This window comes from Chelonoidis abingdonii, chromosome 11 (genome assembly GCF_003597395.2).
Source record: "Chelonoidis abingdonii isolate Lonesome George chromosome 11, CheloAbing_2.0, whole genome shotgun sequence".
Classification (NCBI taxonomy): Eukaryota; Metazoa; Chordata; order Testudines; family Testudinidae; genus Chelonoidis; species Chelonoidis abingdonii.
Genome location: NC_133779.1, coordinates 5,984,959 through 5,997,913, shown reverse-complemented (window position 1 = coordinate 5,997,913; position 12,955 = coordinate 5,984,959). Strand labels below are relative to the sequence as shown.

General features: G+C 58.4%; 1 protein-coding gene across 1 annotated transcript in view; it reads right to left on the bottom strand.

The window, feature by feature from the left end:
• Positions 1 to 12,955, bottom strand: part of LOC116835254 (peptidoglycan recognition protein 3-like) — a 25,796-nt gene that overhangs the window by 5,980 nt on the left and 6,861 nt on the right. Inside the window, exons 4-6 of the mRNA XM_032797952.2 lie at positions 11,881 to 12,048; positions 1,724 to 1,795; positions 9 to 210 (exon numbers count right to left, since the gene is read on the bottom strand). Coding sequence (XP_032653843.1) covers positions 9 to 210; positions 1,724 to 1,795; positions 11,881 to 12,048 — 442 coding nt within the window. The remainder of the gene's footprint in view (positions 1 to 8; positions 211 to 1,723; positions 1,796 to 11,880; positions 12,049 to 12,955) is intronic.

The following is a 12,955-nucleotide window of genomic DNA, read 5'->3' as shown; positions in this document are numbered from 1 at the left end:
CCGCTCACTTGTAGCCGATGTCGGGCCAGCGCTGGGTGTTCATGTGGTAGTTCTGGATGCCCTTGACCTCCCGGCTGCAGGAGGCCTGCGAGGTGCAGCGATTCCCTTCCGTGTGGTGGATGATGACAAAGGACACTGGGGTCTTCAGCGGGACCCTGCTTCTTGGGGGTCGGGCCCCCCACTGTCGGCGTGAGATGATGGTAGGGCAGCCTGTGCCATGCGGGGGAGGGGAGAAAGGGCTGAGTTAATGTGGGTGCCCCCCACCTGCCCCAACCCACGCTGCAGGATCGGGCCCAGGGCTGGTGCTCTGAGTGGGTTGGGGCTGTGGCAATGGGGTGGGGGTGGGGGCCAGCAAAGGCCATGCACGGCGCAGGGAGGACATGCAGCCCCTGCTTAAATGTGAGGGGGCTGGAGAGAGGCCTGGCTGGGAGCCTGCTCGCCTTGCAGCTGCACCCGGCACTGTCAGCAAAGGGGCGAACAGGGAGCCAGGCCAGGCTGGAGGGAGGCCAAGCAAGGGCTGGGCTGGAGATGGAGGGTGAGGCTGGTGCTCTGAACTCAGCCCAGGCTGGGGAAGCTCCCGTCCAGGATGTGCGGCTCAGCACCCGCCTGTCCCCTCTGCCCCCTCCGGTCATTTGCATCCCCACTGCCTGTCTCCTCTGCCCTGCGGCCTTTCCGCTCTCTCTGCATCTGGGAGGCCCCTGATCCTTCTGGTCTCCCACTGCTGAACCTCTGCCCCTCTGCCAGATCTCTTCAGAGTTGGGGTGACCAGGATGGAGTCCAGTGCCCCAGAAACTGGAAGGTCAGAACATCTGACCCTGAGAAAAGGCTCAATGGGCAAAATCAGCCTGTGGAACTTGCTGCCACTGGCTGTCACTGGGCCACGAGCAGGATCCAGCAATGGATCAGAGGTTTCTACGGCGAATGAGAACAGCCAGCGTCACAGTGCATGGGACTGGACGGGCTCCTGCCCCAGGGCTTGGGGCCACTAACTGATGGAAACACAAAGGAAATTGCCCTGTGGCTGGGTTATTCCATCATGGGCCACTAGGGGGTGCCTGGCAGCTCCCTCTGGAGCATCTGGCACTGGCCACTGCCGGAGCCGGGACACCGGGGTAGATGGGCCCTGCTCTGATCCAGGGGGTGGTTTCTAGGCTGCAGGGACATTCCCAGCATGAATTCTGCTAACGGGGCCTTGGTGGGAGCTGGGGATCAGTTAGTGTTGTCATTGCTCCCCTCACCCCACCTCTGCCCCTGCTCTCCCCCTCCCCAGCCCCCTTTCCCCTGCCCTCCCCACACAGCCTCAGCTCGCTGCCCCTCTGCGTGCCAGGAGCTGGCACAATCTGGCTCTCGGTTGCCCCAGGGCAGTTTGGATGGCGCTGGGCTGGCAGGGGGCACGGCCTGGGTGGGAGGTGTGCGACACTCTGGGATCAGCTCCCAGTGGACAAGGCCCGGGGCCTCTTCCCTTGGGTGAACACTAGGGCCTGGGAACGGGCAGGCAACGACCCAGCCCTGCCTCATGGATGGATGGGATGGACTGAAGCTGAGGGGCGTCTCCAGCTCTGCAGGGGCAGGTCCAGCTCCGGGCACCAGGCCAGGGGGCGGGTTAGTTGGGCGCCTCCATCAGTAATTTTCCACTCGTACATTTCTGCCCCCTCTGTTCTCAGCTGCATCAGGGATTCCAGCCTTGCCCCCCACCCCCCGGCCCGGGAGGAGCCGAACTCACTGAGTGCCGTGGCGCAGAGCGCTGAGAGCAACATAACTTGCATCAGGAGCAGCATCTTCTTCTTGCTCAGCCCTGTGGGGACACGCACCTGTCACAGTCACCTGTCACCCCCAGGAAGGGGCCCTGCTGGGCCGGAGCCAAATACTCCCAGAGCCCCTGGGTAGCAGATCTCCCTGTGCTCAGGCTGCACCAGGCTCCAAGCCTGGACAGTCACCTGAGGGCAGCATCTCAGCCCTGCCCAGACCCCCCTCCCTCCCAGAGCTCCCCGGGTCCCCATGGCAGCCCCTAGAGCAGCAGGCTCGGCGCTGGCCCCAGCTGTACTAACAGCCCCTGCCCAGCTGGGGCTGCGGGGAGAAGAGCTGTGCTGGGGGCAGAGCTGGTCCATGGAGACCGGTGCCCCATGGGTGCAGAGGGGGGCTGGCATGTGCCCACCTGGATTCCTGAAGAGCTGGGAGCAGAGTGAGCTCCTAGCACTGGCACCTGCTCCTCTCTATAAGTGCCTGCTAGGGTGACAGGGTGAGGCCAGGGCGGCAGTTGGTCAATAAACTATTGTGCCAATGCTGGCAGGAACCCCAACCACCAAGGAGGAAGGAGTGGAGGGGATTTCACTTGCGGCTGCAGTTGGTTAAGACCAAGCCGGGCTCATGCAGCAGGGCTCAGGGGTCTGTAGCAACACCAGGCCTGCCAGACTACGTCCGAGTGGGAGGGAGCGATTCTGGCCTGGCAGCGTGATCCCAGGGCCAGAACCTTCATCCCAACGTGGGCAAAGCTGGGCACAGAGCACAACCCAGCCTGGAGATCTGGGGAACGCCGCACCGGTGGGGTGTCTGGCAAAGGGCTTCGGGCATCGCCCGGCCAAAGCCCCAGAGTCGGGACTCTCTGGGATATGGGGTTTCCCCAGTCCTGAGTCGCTAGTGTCAGGGACAGGCCGTGTGCCTCCAGCCCCGGCCGGGGAGCCCTGGCCCATCCTCTCGCCCGGGCTCCAGGAGGACCCCAAGGCTGGCAGTTGAGCACTGCCCCAGAGTGCTCTGCGTCACATCCCCCTCCCGGGGCACTTCCCGCCGGCCTCCCCAAGCCAGAGGGAAAAGCAAAGACCTGAACAAACCTGAGGGGATGTCTCTGACCCTGCAAATGCCCAGACTCCTTCCCCTCAGCAGCTCAGGTAGCGCATCAGCTGGGCTGGTCCCCTGGCTCCTGCAGAGCTGCGGATCCCAGCCCTGCTCATCTCCGCTGGCAACTTTCAAGGGAGTTGCTCTCTGCTCCCTGCCAAGCTCCTCCATCGGCCGGGCAGGCCCTGCGGGTGGAGCAGGGCAGAGCTGCCAGGAGGGGGGCCCATCGCCTAAATTGTATTTCTCAAACAAGAGATGTTTCCTTAGCATCCCCACCTCAGCCCACTTCCTGAGATTATCATCAACCTCATCGATAAGCAGGACTCACCTACTTTCGCCAGGCGTCTTTCTTGCTGCGTTTCGCAGTGCTCAGCAGCTCCCGGTCTTGCTGGACGGAGATGGAAAGATAAGGGACGTCCCTTGTAATAAGGGACTGTTGCCAACCCTGCCACCGGGGCCCAGGGCAGTTCCCTGACCCCTCCCTCTCTGGGGGCAGTTTGTGCATCTACCACAGGGCCCTGTTGTGCCAGGTGCTGCCCACACACACAGTGACTGAGATCAGGGCCCAGTCGTGCCAGGCACTGCCCAGACACACAGTGACTGAGATCAGGGCCCAGTCATGCCAGGCGTTGCCCAGACACCCAGTGACTGAGATCAGGCCCCGTTGCACCGGGCCGCTGCTCAGACACACAGTGACTGAGATCAGGGCCCAGTCGTGCCAGGCGCTGCCCAGACACACAGTGACTGAGATCAGGGCCCAGTCATGCCAGTCGCTGCCCAGACACACAGTGACTGAGATCAGGGCCCTGTTGGGCTGGGGTGCAGGAGAGAGTGTGGGGTGTGGGAGGGAGCCCAGGGCAGGTGCAAGGGTCTGGGGTGTGGACTCCGCGAGGGAGTTTTGGTGCAGGAGGGAGCTCAGGGCAGGGGTTTATGGCATCGGGGGGGTTCGGGGTGCGGGCTCTGGCTGGCGCTTACCTCAGGTGGCTCCTGGGAAACTGCCAACATTTCACTCTATCTCCTAAGCGGAGGTGTGGCAAGGCGGCTCTGCACACTGCTGCTGCCTGCAGGTGCCGTTCCCCTGCAGTTTCCAGCCAATAGGAGTCATGGAGCCGGAGCTGGGGGTCTGGGGAGTAGCACCCCGAGCTCCCGTGACCACCCGTAAGCCTAGGAGCCAGAGGGAGATGCCAGCAGCTTCCTGGGAGCCTCATGGAGCTGGGCAGGCAACCGAACTTTTAACGGCCTGGTCGGCACTGCGGACTGGAGCAGCCAAGGTCCCTTTTCAACCAGGCATTGCCATCAAAAACCGAACACCTGGCAACCCTAGCGCCAGGCGCTGTTCTCCTCATGGCACAGTGGCGTGGGCCGGCCAGGGCACTAGAGTTGCCAGTTTTGATGGGATGGGTTCCTGGAGATTTCATCGCATGACATAATCTTTAATTAAAGACTCATCTTTAATTCCTGGAGATTCCAGGCCAATTCTGGAGGGCAAATCTAATGGGCCCCCGCCCTGGGCTCCTGGCAGGCCAGCCGCCACCTCTCATGGGTGGGGACCCGCCTCACTCTTGCTCCTGCCAGGTACTCCAGGCTGCCCCGTTTCCTGCTTGCACTGTGGTATCCCCAGCAAGTCAGACTGACCGAGCCGGCTGCTTTCCCGCCCCCTCAGAGGTTACAAGCCCTGTGATCCTCACAGCTCTGGCCCCACCCAGCTCCCCCCAAGCAGCACCTTGGTGTGTACGATGCCAGCACTGCAGAGAACATGCGTTAAACCAATCAGTGAACCCACCCGCATGTAATGAGCTTTCCGGGATCCCCCCTTCTCCTGGTCAGCTGTTCATGGGCATTGCTCTCATCCAGTCCTGTGCAGCCTGGAGCTAACTGAGGTGTCTGATTCCGCCATCTGCTTTCAGAACCCTAATAGCACCCCCCAAAGCACAGAAGAGGGTTACCTGGCACCCAACCCCCGACCCTTCTTGGGGCAGCCAGAGATCTGGGCTGTCGCAGAGCAAAGCGTTCTGCACTGGCAGCATCAACCCACGTTTCATTCCTGGGGGGCGTTTGGTGGGGCATCGCGACGTGGGGTTAACGACGCTCTCCGCAGTGCCAGGATCTCTGCATCCAGTGCGCGTCTCCCCTGAACTCCCACCTGCCGCTCCCCCTGGGAGCCGATGGACAGTTTACAATCTTAATAGGCAGGACAGATTATTACCCTTCTTTTACCAATGCACACCTGAGACACGGGGGAGATTAAGTTACTCAAACAAGGAGAACATTTCAGAGCCAGGCAATTGACCCCAGCTCTCCTGAGCTAGGCGAATTGATACAAATGAATGTGATTTAAATCGACAATTTTATTCATGGTTTAAATCATCTGGGAGAAAAACCTGGTCTGAAGCACTGATTTTAATCTTGTTTTGCATTAGTATTTTTGAGCTATTTTCTTTAAAAACAAAAAGAGGGGGGGGTTATTTTCATTGCTTTTAACCATTAAAACATTGATTTGCAACTAGCTATAGCCTTTACATTGCCTTTTGTCATAACCAGGGGGACAGGTTATCTCTATATCTATGCATTTATTCAAGCAATTATATAGCTGGATAAACATTTATTTAGATTCTTAATTTTTTTACATTATGGCAAATGACTCATTTCTTATTGACTAGATGCTTTTTTTTTTTTTTTTTTTTACAAGCTGTGTTTGGATGCAAATTGGAATTCAATTACAAATGCACAAAAAACAGCATCTTAAAATTGTTTTCCATTAGCGAAATACGTCATTAAGCGTGCTGGTTACACACACACACACACACACACAAACAGTAACTTTGTCAAAATATGTTTTGCATTTTAAATTAACTGACTTGCTGAACAAAGGAAGGCATAGCTGTAGTTAATGAATTGTACTCATGGTTTCTGGTCCCCAGGTCCTTCAAGATTTTAAGACTGGTAGCTGTCATAAACAGATAGCTAAGGGTTAATGTTTCTTTTACCTGTAAAGGGTTAACAAAGGGAACCAAATACCTGACAAGAGGACCAATCAGGAAACCGGATTTTTCAAAGCTTAAGGGAGGGAATTTGTGGGGGTTTCTTGGTCTTGGGTCTTTGTCTGTCTGTGNAGATCAGGGCCCCGTCGTGCCAGGCGCTGCCCAGACACACAGTGACCAAGATCAGGGCCCCGTCGGGCCGGGCACTGCCCACACACACAGTGACCGAGATCAGGGCTCCGTCATGCCAGGCGCTGCCCACACACACAGTGACCGAGATCAGGGCCCCGTCGTGCCAGGCGCTGCCCAGACACACAGTGGCCGAGGTCAGGGCCCCGTCCCACTGGGCCACTGCACAGACACACAGTGACGGAGATCAGGGCCCTGTCGCACCGGGTGCTGCACAGACACACAGTGACTGAGATCAGGGCCCTGTTGGGCTGAGGTGCAGGAGAGGGTGTGGGGTGCGGGCTCTGGGAGGGAGTGTGGGTGTGGGAGGGAGCTCAGGGCAGGTGCAAGGGTCTGGGGTATGGACTCTGTGAGGGAGTTTTGGTGCAGGAGGGGGCTCAGGGTAGGGGTTTGTGGCATCGGGGCACTTCAGGGTGCGGGCTCTGGCTGGCGCTTACCTCAGGTGGCACCCGGGAAGCTGCCAACATTTCTCTCTGTCTCCTAAGCGAAAGTGTGGCCAGGCGGCTCTGCACACTGCTGCTGCCGGCAGGTGCCGTTCCCCTGCAGTTTCCAGCCAATAGGAGATTTGGAGCCGGAGCTGGGGGTCTGGAGAGTAGCAACCCGAGCTCCCGTGACCACCCCTAAGCCCAGGAGCCAGAGGGAGATGCCAGCAGCTTCCTGGGAGCCTCATGGAGCTGGGCAGGCAACCGAACTTTTAACGGCCTGGTCAGCACTGTGGACTGGAGCAGCCAAGGTCCCTTTTCAACCAGGCATTGCCATCAAAAACCCAACACCTGGCAACCCTAGCGCCAGGCGCTGTTCTCATGGCACAGCAGAGGGGGCTGTAAACACCCCAGGTTTGGAGATGGCTGTAGCTCCGTGTAGCTGAGGAAGGGGCAATGATGGTGTCACCACTCAGGGAAACTGCACCGGTCCTGCCCCTCCGTGGGCCGGCCAGGCCACTAGAGTTGCCAGTTTTGATGGGATGGGTTCCTGGAGATTTCATCGCATGACATAATCTTTAATTAAAGACTCATCTTTAATTCCTGGAGATTCCAGGCCAATTCTGGAGGGCAAATCTAATGGGCTCCCGCCCTGGGCTCCTGGCAGGCCAGCCGCCACCTCTCGTGGGCAGGGACCTGCCTCACTCTTGCCCCTGCCAGGTACTCCAGGCTGCCCCGTTTCCTGCTTGCACTGTGGTATCCCCAGCAAGTCAGACTGACTGAGCCGGCTGCTTTCTCGCCCCCTCAGAGGTTACAAGCCCTGTGATCCTCACAGCTCTGGCCCCGCCTAGCTCCCCCCAAGCAGCACCTTGGTGTGTACGATGCCAGGATCGCAGAGAACATGCATTAAACCAATTAGTGAACCCACCCGTGTGTAATGAGCTTTCCGGGATCCCCCCTTCTCCTGGTCAGCTGTTCATGGGCATTGCTCTCACCCAGTCCTGTGCAGCCTGGAGCTAACTGAGGGGTCTGATTTCCCCCATCTGCTTTCAGAGCCCTAATAACACCCCCCAAAGCACAGAAGAGGGGTTACCTGGCACCCAACCCCCGACCCTTCTTGGGGCAGCCAGAGATCTGGGCTGTCGCAGAGTGAAGCGTTCTGTACTGACAACATCAACCCACATTTCATTCCTGGGGGGCATTTGATGGAGCATCGCGACGTGGGGTTAACGACGCTCTCCGCAGTGCCAGGATCTCTACATCCAGTGCGCGTCTCCCCTGAACTCCCACCTGCCGCTCCCCCTGGGAGCCGATGGACAGTTTACAATCTTAATAGGCAGGAAAGATTATTACCCTTCTTTTACCAATGCACACCTGAGACACGGGGGAGATTAAGTTACTCAAACAAGGAGAACATTTCAGAGCCAGGCAATTGACCCCCAGCTCTTCTGAGCTAGCTGGACTCACTGTTCTGGATACCCTGAGAACTGCCACATCAAGTGGAGGGTTTTTCATTTCCTAGGGGGCTGGATGCCTGAGAGAGGAGATGAGGATGCAGGTTTGGGTCCTGGCTTTGCCCCTGCCCTGCTGGGTGACTTTGCTGCTGTCTTCCTCAGTTTCCCCATTTAAATGGGGGGAATCATTTTGACCCTTTTTGTAAAGTATTTTGGGATCCCCTGATGACAAGGGCTATGCAAGAGCTAAATGGTATTATTTACAGGGGTAAAATGCTTTAAAGTTATTGTTTGCCTGCCTGGCAAGCTTCACCCCAGAGGTGGCTGCATTTTGAATGTAGGCTCTGGGATCCTTGGGGGTGAAAGACTTTATAAATACATCATTGCTATCTCGCCACTTGGCCCTGACCTGTTTGATGTCTCTGGCCAACCTGGTTCCCATAATGCACCTAGCCAGCTGCTCGTTGCTAGGTCAGGGGAGCACAGGGCTCCTAGATGTAAGGTCAGGTCGTGCCCGGATGCCTGAGGGCCTGGCTCCATCTACTGAGACAGTGTGTGGATTTAGATTGTGTCACATGTTGCCCTCTAGTGGCTGGGCCACATGGAGATAATAGGCTACTACTGCTGACAGTAGCAGAATTACTCCCGTAGCTGCAGCAGTAGAGGCTGGTGCTTGCAGCTGCTGCAGGTCCTGGGTTGGATTCCCACTGACCATCTGTGTATCTCTCTGGCTGCAGGAGTGCCTGGGCTGCACCTCATTGCCATCCCCTCCCTGTGGGTTTGGCACACAATGGAGGACACAGAGCAGAATCTGCACCTCCCGACCGTGGACTCTCTGCAAGATCCTGGCTGAGTACTTGTGGCTGTGAATGCCCAGAGCCTCCTCTGGCGAGGGGACCAACCTCTCCTTGGGCCTCGTGGTATCCTGAGCCAAGCTCCATGGGGCCAGTGGCCAAAACACCCCAGGGACCAGGCAAGGTGGCTTGGCGGGCCTGGGCTGTTACAGGGGCCAGGGGTGCTGTTATGATTCTGGTGCCTCAGAGAGGACGGGAAGGGAGATTGTGCTGAGTCTGTTTGGGTGCTGCGGCTGGCCCAGGAGCAAAACCTCTTGCTTGAGCCTCTCGAGGTTGGGCCCACGGCTCAGAAGAAAGAATAACTGGGGTGAACCCGGACTGTGCCAAGGGCAGGACACCAGGGACATTGGGGGCCTCCAGCTGCCGGCCCACCAGGGTTTGCTCCTGTTTCCGGGGCCTGTTCAGCTCTGGGGGTGCCGGGCTCCCAGCCTCGCTTGAGGGCTGCTCTGCAATGACTCATAACAAAGAGCTGCCTCCTCACGCTGGGCAGTCCCAGCTCCACTCCCATTCCTTCAGCTCAGGGCTGCTGGGCCTGTCTGTGAAACCCGTGATGAACTGGTGCCCCCTTTGTTTCTGTCCATCTCCTCCCTGTGGACTGAGAGGCGGCAGAGCACTTGACTTCTGCCTTTGGATCTGTTCCACACTCTGCCACTGACTGGCCCTGTGATCTTGGGTAAAACCCTTTCCCCTACCTGTGCCTCAGTTTCCCCTCCCACGCTGTGTTTAGTTAGACTGTGAGCTCTTTAGAGTAGGGACTTTCTGTCTTATGTTCTGTGGGTAAAGTACCTAGCACAAAGGGATGTCTTAGTGCCACTCTGACAGACCATAATCTCGCTCTCTGAGCTCTCCCAGCCAGGGCTGGCTCTAGGCACCAGCGCTCCAAGCATGTGCTTGGGGCGGCACTTTCCAAGGGGCGGCACTCCCACCCCCTCCACACTTTTTTTTTGCCTGGGGCACAAAAAGCTGGGAGCCGGCCCTGAACCAGGATGTTCCCTATCAGGGGAGGCTTTCAGGCTGAGCTGGAACTGACCCTGCAGCCTGAGTCACACAGGCCAGACTGCAGTTCTGGCTGCCCTGAGCATCATCCGCCCGAGCTGGGCCCAGGCTGCGGCGGCGAGAGGGGCTCAGCTCCGGGGCATGATGCTTTGGCTCCCCAGCCTCAGGACAGCCTGAACTGCTGGCCAGCCTGGGTGGGTGTGAGGAGCCGGGGAGGGAGGGGAGAAGGGTCCTGCTGCTGCTCCGAGTCTCCCCAGGGCACCTGAGGGGGCTGTGCAGTGCAGGGCACCACCGGGCTGGGCAGGGGGCGCGGATTCTGGCTGGGCAGCCTGAGTTGCCAGGGAGCTGTCCCCTCCTGCCCCCGGACCCAGCCCACTATGCACCTCTCCCGGGCGGGGATAGGCAGAGCCCGGCTCCGAGCTGGGCAGCGCGGGATACTGCCCTGCCGGGGGACCTCCGCGGCTTGGGCACCTGGGGGTCAGTGTCCGTCCTCTCGGCTCTGCCTGCAGGGGGCTGGGGAAGCAGCTGTCAGTGCCTGCCCCTCTTAGCCCTGCACCCCCCCATCCCGCTCGTAGCCCCTTCCCCCATCGCTCCTTCCCCGCACCCCGTACCCTTGTACTCTCCCTTCACCCGCACTTTTCCCCTTGGACCCTCCCCCAGTCCTCTCCTCCCTCACCTCCCCCTTCCCCTGCACCTCTTCTCCCACAACCCTCCTGATACCCCCTCTCCTCCTCCACCCTCCTCCGTGAGTACATCACACCCCACTTCTCTGCCAGTGTAGAGCCCCCAAGCACCCCCACACCCGCTCCTCTGCCTGAACCCTCTTTACTAGATCCCCAGCCCTTTCCGGGTACCAGGTTTGAGGGTTAGTCCCTATGGCTGCCTTGTGCATTTGGAGCACTAAAGATGGGGTTGCGGGGGACGGGCAAGGGGGTGTTGAGATTTATACTAAAGTGAAATAAAAATAGGAGAAACTGTTTGATCCTCACTGCAAGTGTAAACGGGGATTGCTGTGGTGAAGGAGGAGGTCACATTTGGGGAGGGAACCCAGGGCTGGGGTGGCAGGGGGTGCGGGTAGGGTGGGGGAAGAGAGAGCCCAGGTCTGGGGTGAGGGTGGTGGGGGGCTGCCAAAATTTTTTTTGCTTGGGGCAGCAAAAAACCTGGAGCCGACCCTGCTCCCAGCCCAGCCCAGCAGCGGGGGGTGGTTATGGTTTAACAGGAGATGAAATGATCCACGGCGCTTTAACTTTTCATGTGCTAGAAGCTGGTTTATTCTCACTGCTCAGAAGCTCCCAAGCAAAGCAAGTGGTAAACCGCAGGGGCACTGGGTTAGAGGCAAATTGCACTTGAATTAAAACCCCTTTGTGGGATTCTGCAAACCACCCAACTGGTCCTTCCCAGGGACCCGCTGTGTGAAGATCCTAACACTTCGCCCCCCCTTGGTGATAGAGGCTGGTGGGAATGGAGTGTCGGGGTGAAAGGTACCAGGGCTGAAGCTTTGAGAGCCAGACCCTGCGGGGCCAGGCAGAGCTGAGGGTCCGGGCTCGGGGACACTTGGGTTCCCTTTGTGGGGTTCGGTAAATATCGACCAATTTCTGGGGGATTCTAGATGAAAGTTTCGCTGCAGATTTTAGGGGAGCTGGGGGCAGAGGAAGATTTGACTCTGGAATTGAGAATTGCTCAGACGTTTAACACGGGAATGGAGGCGACATTCCCTGAGCTGCCCAGGGATTGGCAGGGCTGTCACCACAGAGCTCAACTGAGGATTAGCCTCACCTCCCAGATGCTGTAAGACCCTGGGCCTGGCTGTGTATGGACCAGGGCTGAGCTGATGTGCCTGTTCCAGGCGGGAGTGAGGGGTAGGCTTGGTGTCTGCCGAAGGAAGCAGCCTGGGGGAGGCAGGTGGCTCCCAGGCACCATTAGAAATCTGAGCCCCCTGGGCAGGAGGGCAGCCAAGCGCAAAGGGAGACGGGAGTGTAACCCCAACTCTCAGATCCCTGCTCTCCAGGCCCCAGGAGGCAGCAAGTGGGTGAGAAGCGTGAGGTTGCCCCCAGCTGGGGGGCAGAGGTGCTGCTCGAGCAGGCAGAAGCCGTAGGCGACCTCAGCGATGTGCGCAGGGGCTGTCCCGAAGCTGCAGGGACTCAGGGTTTGAACCTGGGCCACTTGCTGATGACCCTGTAGAGGGCGTTCCCAGGGCAGCTGGTCGGGTTCATGTTGCGATGCCCCTTCAAGGTGTAGCTGCGTTTCAGGAAACCCCTTTTGACGGCGCATTGGATCAGGCTCTTGGCGGCGTTCAGGGCGGCAGCACTGGGGATTCTGTCTGCAGGACAGAGCAGCCCCCTGTTAATCTCACGCTGGGTCCTTGGCCCCTCTCTGCTGCTCAGGGGACGTGACTGTGGCCTGAATAAATAACCCCACTCTGCACACGCTCTCAGCTGGCCATGTCAAAGTCACTCCCCCCTCACCCCATTGCCTCCCGCCTGCTGCATTTCCTGGCCCTGTGACCCAGCCTGGTGCCCCTTGCATGGGGAGCTCGACTGTGGCAGAGCCCAGCGGGATGGTGCTGAAGCCAGCTGGGTTAACCCAGGGGCAGATCTCTCACTGTATCCCAACCCCTGCCCCCAAGCTCTCAGCTGGGGGGCGGCACTGGGTGCCCAGAGCCCCCAGCTGCAGCCAGCCTGTGAGTGCCGAGAGGATTATCACCATATGCAAAGCTATTTAAGGCAGGGGAGTGACATAATCAACGCTTGTTCTTCACTGAATCCCTCCCAGGGTGACTGCTGGAGGCACCTAAGAAACAAAGATTGGGGCCAGGGGACAGAGAAGTGCTGAGCCCAGACCAGAAGGGTGTCTAGCTTGTGAATGAAATATCTGAAGCTTTACGCTGCAGGCCAGTGCTGCCGGCCAACAAGAATCTCTGCAATCTTCCTAAAACACTTAGGGTGAGAAATTACTGCTTGTAGCCAGTTTCTTTAGTATCTTAAGCTTATCTTGCATGTTTAGAACATAAGAACGGCCGAACCGGGTCAGACCAAAGGTCCATCTAGCTCAGTACCCTGTCTACCGACAGTGGCCAATGCCAGGTGCCCCAGAGGAAGTGAACCTAACAGGCAATGATCAAGTGATCTTTCTCCTGCCACCCATCTCCATCCTCTGACAAACAGAGGTTAGGGACACCATTCCTTACCTATCCTGGCTAATAGCCATTAATGGACTTAACCTCCATG